The sequence below is a fragment of the Pollachius pollachius genome, assembly GCF_949987615.1.
Source record: "Pollachius pollachius genome assembly, chromosome: 19".
In the NCBI taxonomy this organism is placed as follows: domain Eukaryota; kingdom Metazoa; phylum Chordata; class Actinopteri; order Gadiformes; family Gadidae; genus Pollachius; species Pollachius pollachius.
Window position 1 is genome coordinate 4626550 of NC_136952.1, and position 5345 is coordinate 4631894.

The window sequence follows — 5345 nt, forward strand, 5'->3', positions numbered from 1 at the left end:
TTCACTACACAGCCCCCCGAGTTCTCCCTTGTACAAAGTAGTCCTGGCATGATGGTCTGCAGCCAAACACAATCGCGCACACACACACACATGCACACAGATACACACACACACGCGCACAGCCCCCACCACACACACAAACACACACACACACACGCACACACACAAACTTGCACATCCACAAACACACACACAAACACACAAACCTTAATGAGCAACAACTCCATGCAGTCCGACGAGTCGGGCTCCAGAAAGCATTAGTCATTGCTCCTCCATGCTCCAGCGACCCAGGTCGCTATAAACACTGTTGCCTATAGAGCAGAGATCTGCAGCAGGCCAGCCATTACCCCCCCCGCCCCTCCGCGCACCGCCCCCGTCCCACACACAGCGTATAGAAAGCGCATTAAGCGGGTCGTTTCGCCAGGGGCCCGCTTCGGTATTGATTCAGGGCCGGTGCGGCCGGGCCCGCGGCATAATGAGCTCTCATCTTGTGATGCTCTGTAAAGTGGAACGCAAATATGCCTCACGACTCGTGTAGTGCCTCTGCGGCCTCCCCAGGGCCGCTGGCTCGCCCACAAAGCAGAAGGAGCTGGGCAGGGGGGCGGGCCCGTGGCGGCTGGCGGGACGCGCCGGCCGGGTACTCGACGCTTGCATAGCAAACCGTCTCTGGCTAAGTTTGTGGCTGACAAGCACCATTTGAAGGCTAAAGCGCTAATGGTTTTCTTAAGGCAGAGGCGACAGTTTTGTCGGGTGTCCTCTCGTACGAGAAGAAGCGAAAGGAACATATAAACAAATATAATTAAATACATCCAAAACTAAAGTGAAACTCTACCCCCTCAAACCCCCTTTTTTCCGTACACATCAAAAAACGCTGTTGCCTACGGAATTAACATAATAGAGTTCCTTGTATGAGGAATGTAAAAAAAAAAAGAAGGAAAAAAGCGAATTAAATGAATGCAATTGTCAAAGATAGTTTCTTCCTGAACGATTTTTTTTGTTGCCGGGATTTTAAATGGAACAGTCTCCTCGGGCAATGTCATTCTATTCTTTCAGCCCCCTTTCGACTTCTTCCCTCCACAGCAAATTATCTGCCTCCTTCAAAACAGCTAACAGGGGCCGGTGCGAGATCTCCTTTGTTGGGTTGCTGTTTGGGGAGAACCGGACAGATCACGGTGGGATTGTGCTGCCGGTAACACGGAGCCTCCCTGTCATTGTCGGGGTAATGAACGCCGAGACTGGACTAACTGCATTAGCACAATGAAACCGCAACTGGGGATTTAGAAGAAACAGGAGACGCCCACGATAAGCTTTTGTTCACAGGTCTGCTTTTGATTTTAAAATGTATGTTTTTGTTTGCCCTTAAACATAAAATAAAGGCCACTAGCGAATGGACGTGGTGTCCATACAGCGGCGATGTGCGGCTCGCCCAATGAGTCCATTAGCGATCGCTGTGTTTTGTTCATTGATTCATTCATCCATGCCATAATGTATTTCCTATACGGGGTGTCGGAGGAGCAGGTGGTGTGAACCGCTGGTTATTGAGGAGGCCTGGCGCCCGCGTATCTGTTTGAATTCCAAATGAGGCAGTGCAGGCTTCACAGATCATCTCTGCCAGATGAGGAAAGCAGGGATTTGAAAGTCCTCCGCAGGGGAGTAAACTGACTAACTTTGTTCGCAGGCAAGAAAAATAGAAAACAAAAATAGCTCGAAAATGTTTGTTTCCTGCAGCGGAGTCTATAATCTATTTGAGGATGTTGATATATAGCCCAATGTGTGTGTGTGTGTGTGTGTGCGTCTGCACGTGTGCGTGTTTATGGGTTATCATGTGTATCATAATCAATCTTTTGTGTATGCGCTCCCCTTGAGTGACTGGAGACCTTTTGAATCGTGGGGCGTGTGCATGGCTCCCAGTGTGTTATTAAATGAATGTAGCATGCCGTGTTGACATCCATCACTATCCACCCGGCGGTTAGACATGGCGTGGAAACCCCTTTTGATCTGCTGCATTTAATATTTCAAATTGCATGTCCTCCTCGCTCTGTGACAAGATGAGGGCGAACCATCTACCCAAGGACACGCGTATACACACAAACCCATTTGTAATTCTCCCACGTGATACGACTCTGCAACGGCTCGAATTAGCTCCCCGGCATGTGTACGAGGTGCTTGTCTGATATGACATTGTTCCAGTATGCTGTTGCACATGACCTTTGCAAAAGTTTGCCCCCGAGAACCATAGGACGCCTGTTGAATCCCTGATGCGGGCCGGTTGTTCGTTGGGGGTTCTGTGTGCCTTAGCATGCCGAGCACATTCTGACTGCAACCCAAGCCGACCCAACTCCGCTGTATTCGTCTAACCTCTCTACCTCCCACTTTCTCCTCATCCTTCCTCTTCCCCTGTGGTGGTCTTCATCGGCCCTTTGTTTGGTGACGTATCGCAAGGGGCCGTGTTCGGCAAATGGAATCGCATTGTGTCAGAGTCGCCGCTGTCCAACACTGCTCCGACACACATTGCATCTCACACACCTGCCAACCCCTGCAACACACCCCCCCCCACCCTGACTCCTCTCCACCACCCCCTCCTGATGTCGTTGTCCCCCCCTTCTGGTCTCAGGTCTCAGGAACGACCCCCCCACCCATCCCAACATCTGCGCTCCTCTCCATGTCTTTCTCTCTTCTTGCCCCCATCTCAGCAGCGGATAAAGACGTGGACGATTACTACACGCGCAAGAGACACCTGCCTGACCTGGCAGCCCGAGGCACACTGCCCCTGCACGTGATCAAGATGAGCCAGGAACAGGTACCACCACGCTGTTGTTGTTGTTCTCTTTGAGAGTTGGGTTGCTCAGGGCGTGTGGAAATGGACACGGAAAAGCAGGCTTCCATGCACCCATGAACACCCTGATTGGAAAAGCATTCTCGCTGCTTTTCGCTTTTTTTCGTGCATTACCGTCAACTTCGCAGGGCTGGATCCGACAGACACAATAATGGCCATGTTAAAGGAATAATGACACAGTCACTCATGATAATCCACAGAATTCACGCTTCAGACAAGTGTCTGGGAACTATATTTATGTTTGTGTGTTTATGTACCTATTTTTCCAAAGCGCACCCTCAAGCTGTCTTCTGCCGAGCCGAGTGTTCCAATATAAATATTTATCCCTCAGCACTCTGAGCAGCGTAACCTAAATGGCTTTGGGCTCCCTGGTGTTGAGTGGCATGAGGGAGCTCAGTCGGAGAAACGTGTAAAAATCAAGACACTAACTGGATGGATAAATACCACCCCAGTTAGAGAAGTAGGTTTGTCCCCTCTGGGTGAAATGTGAAAGAACAGAAATTGAGAAACCCACGACTAATTAGACCGTTTCATTTTCCCTAAATTGTCAGCCGCCAGAGCCACAAGACCCGTGGAGGAAGCCTCTTGTTTGAGTGTTAAACGGCAAAGAGTCAAGGCACTAAATTCGTCTCTGACAGTACTCTCCCAGAAAACCCCTTAGTCCCTCCCCTTTTGGTTGTGATTGACACACCCCTCACCCAACCCTGTCTCCGTGCAGCACCGGGACCAGCAGCAGCAGATCCAGCCCCCCCAGCCTCCCATCTCCCAGGCGCCCCCCCAGCCCCAGTCCTCCTCCCAGCAGCAGCAGCCCCAGAGGCAGCGCCGGCGGGTCCAGCGGGCCATGTCCCAGGACCGGGTCCTCTCCCCGCAGCGGGCCCCCCAGCCGGGGGGCGGCGGTGGGGAGTACGGCCCGGCTGCCGCCGCCGTCTCGGCCGCCGCCAACGGCATGTCCCCCTATGCCGGCCGCATCCTCTCGGACGAGCAGCTGCTGTCGGCCGAGCGGCTCCGCTCCCAGGAGCGCCTGCTGCCCCACGACCGGCTGGCCTCCCAGGACCGGCTCTACTTCAAAGACCGCATCTACTCCAAGGACCGGCTCATGTCCCAGGAGCACCTGTACGCCAAGGACCGCCACTACTCCCAGGAGCACCTCTACGCCAAAGACCGCCACTACTCCCAGGAGCGGCTGTACTCGCACGAGCGCCTGCTGTCCCAGGACCCCCTGCTGTCGCCCGACCGGCTGGTGATGTCCCTGAAGCGGGGCATGGTGAGCAGCCACTCAGGCGGCGGGGGCGGGGGCGGCGGCGGCGGCGGCGGGGGTTTCCGCGGCAGCGACAAGTCCATGTCGCGCGCCATCTCCCACACGGACGTCTTCGTGCCCACCACGCCGCTCATGGACCGCTACAAGATGAGCAAAATGCACTCGCACCCCAGCGCCGGCAACACCAACGGCGGTGGCGGCGGCGGCGGCGGCGCGCACTCCAACACCATGAACCAGACAGTGTCCAAGCGGCAGCAGTTTGCCTCGCGACGGACGCACACCATGGAGCAGCTGCACTACGTGCCCCAGCAGCCACAGCACTACCGCACGGGCAGCAAGACCGAAGTGACTGTGTAACCGCCCCCCCGCTCTCCCCCCCCGCTCTCCCCCCCCCCCCCCCCGGCCCAGTGGGGAGGACTGTGCGTGAGCGTGCGTGTGGAACCCGTGTGCGTCTCGGACGGCGACCGCGAGTGTGCGTCTGCGGTTGAACGGCGAGCGGGGGGGAACAGAGACGGGGTGTGTCCGCGGTTGCGTCCGTGGGAAGGACAGCGACGGGTGTTCGGTGGGACGACGGGGGTCTCCCGTGGTGACCCGTCTGGCCGAGAGGGGTGAGGTCTCCGTGGGGCAGGAAGCAGTTCCTCAAGAGACGCGGAGGAGAACAACACTGTATCTACAGCCGAGACCGGCCGAGGTGACCTGGGGAGAAGCGCGGCCCCTCGCGCTTGAGAGAGTATAGCGTCGTCGAACCCGACTTACTTATTCATTCAAACGTCTTCACTGCCCAATAATCCGTCCGTGTGAAGCCCTGATGAAAAGACGTGGATAGTGTGTGTTTTAAGGCTTTATCAGTCCCTTTGTTCATCAAATGTATTCTGTGACCTTTTCTGGGGAATCTTAAAGGGCTCTGCATGGTTTCACATGAAGATTGTTGATGGGTTCCAGACGACATACGAAGCCGCGGGCGATGAGCCATGAGGAGCCGGTAATAACTTTATAAATATATAAATAGGAATATGAAAATGACCATTTGTAAGCCCAGTCCTACTCATAGCTATAGATAATCTCACAAGAAGGAGAGACATGGATGCTTGTAAGCACTTGCATCGGGGTGGGGGGGTGGCTCCTGACAGACAGTTCCATTTCTAGTGAAAAAAACGACATATATTAAAGAAAAATCACACACACAAAGAAAAAAAGAAAAGAAAAAACGAAGTGGTTTTCGCGGGTTATAAAGCACAATCAAATAAAAAC

General features: G+C 54.2%; 1 protein-coding gene across 1 annotated transcript in view; it reads left to right on the forward strand.

The window, feature by feature from the left end:
- Positions 1 to 4451, forward strand: part of LOC307090687 (shisa family member 6) — a gene marked incomplete at both ends in the record, with an annotated part of 60982 nt that extends 56531 nt beyond the window's left edge. Inside the window, 2 exons of the mRNA XM_079757436.1 lie at positions 2694 to 2800; positions 3555 to 4451. Of these exons, the coding sequence (XP_079613562.1) occupies positions 2694 to 2800; positions 3555 to 4451 (1004 nt within the window). The remainder of the gene's footprint in view (positions 1 to 2693; positions 2801 to 3554) is intronic.
- Between the last annotated feature and the right edge of the window lie 894 nt (positions 4452 to 5345).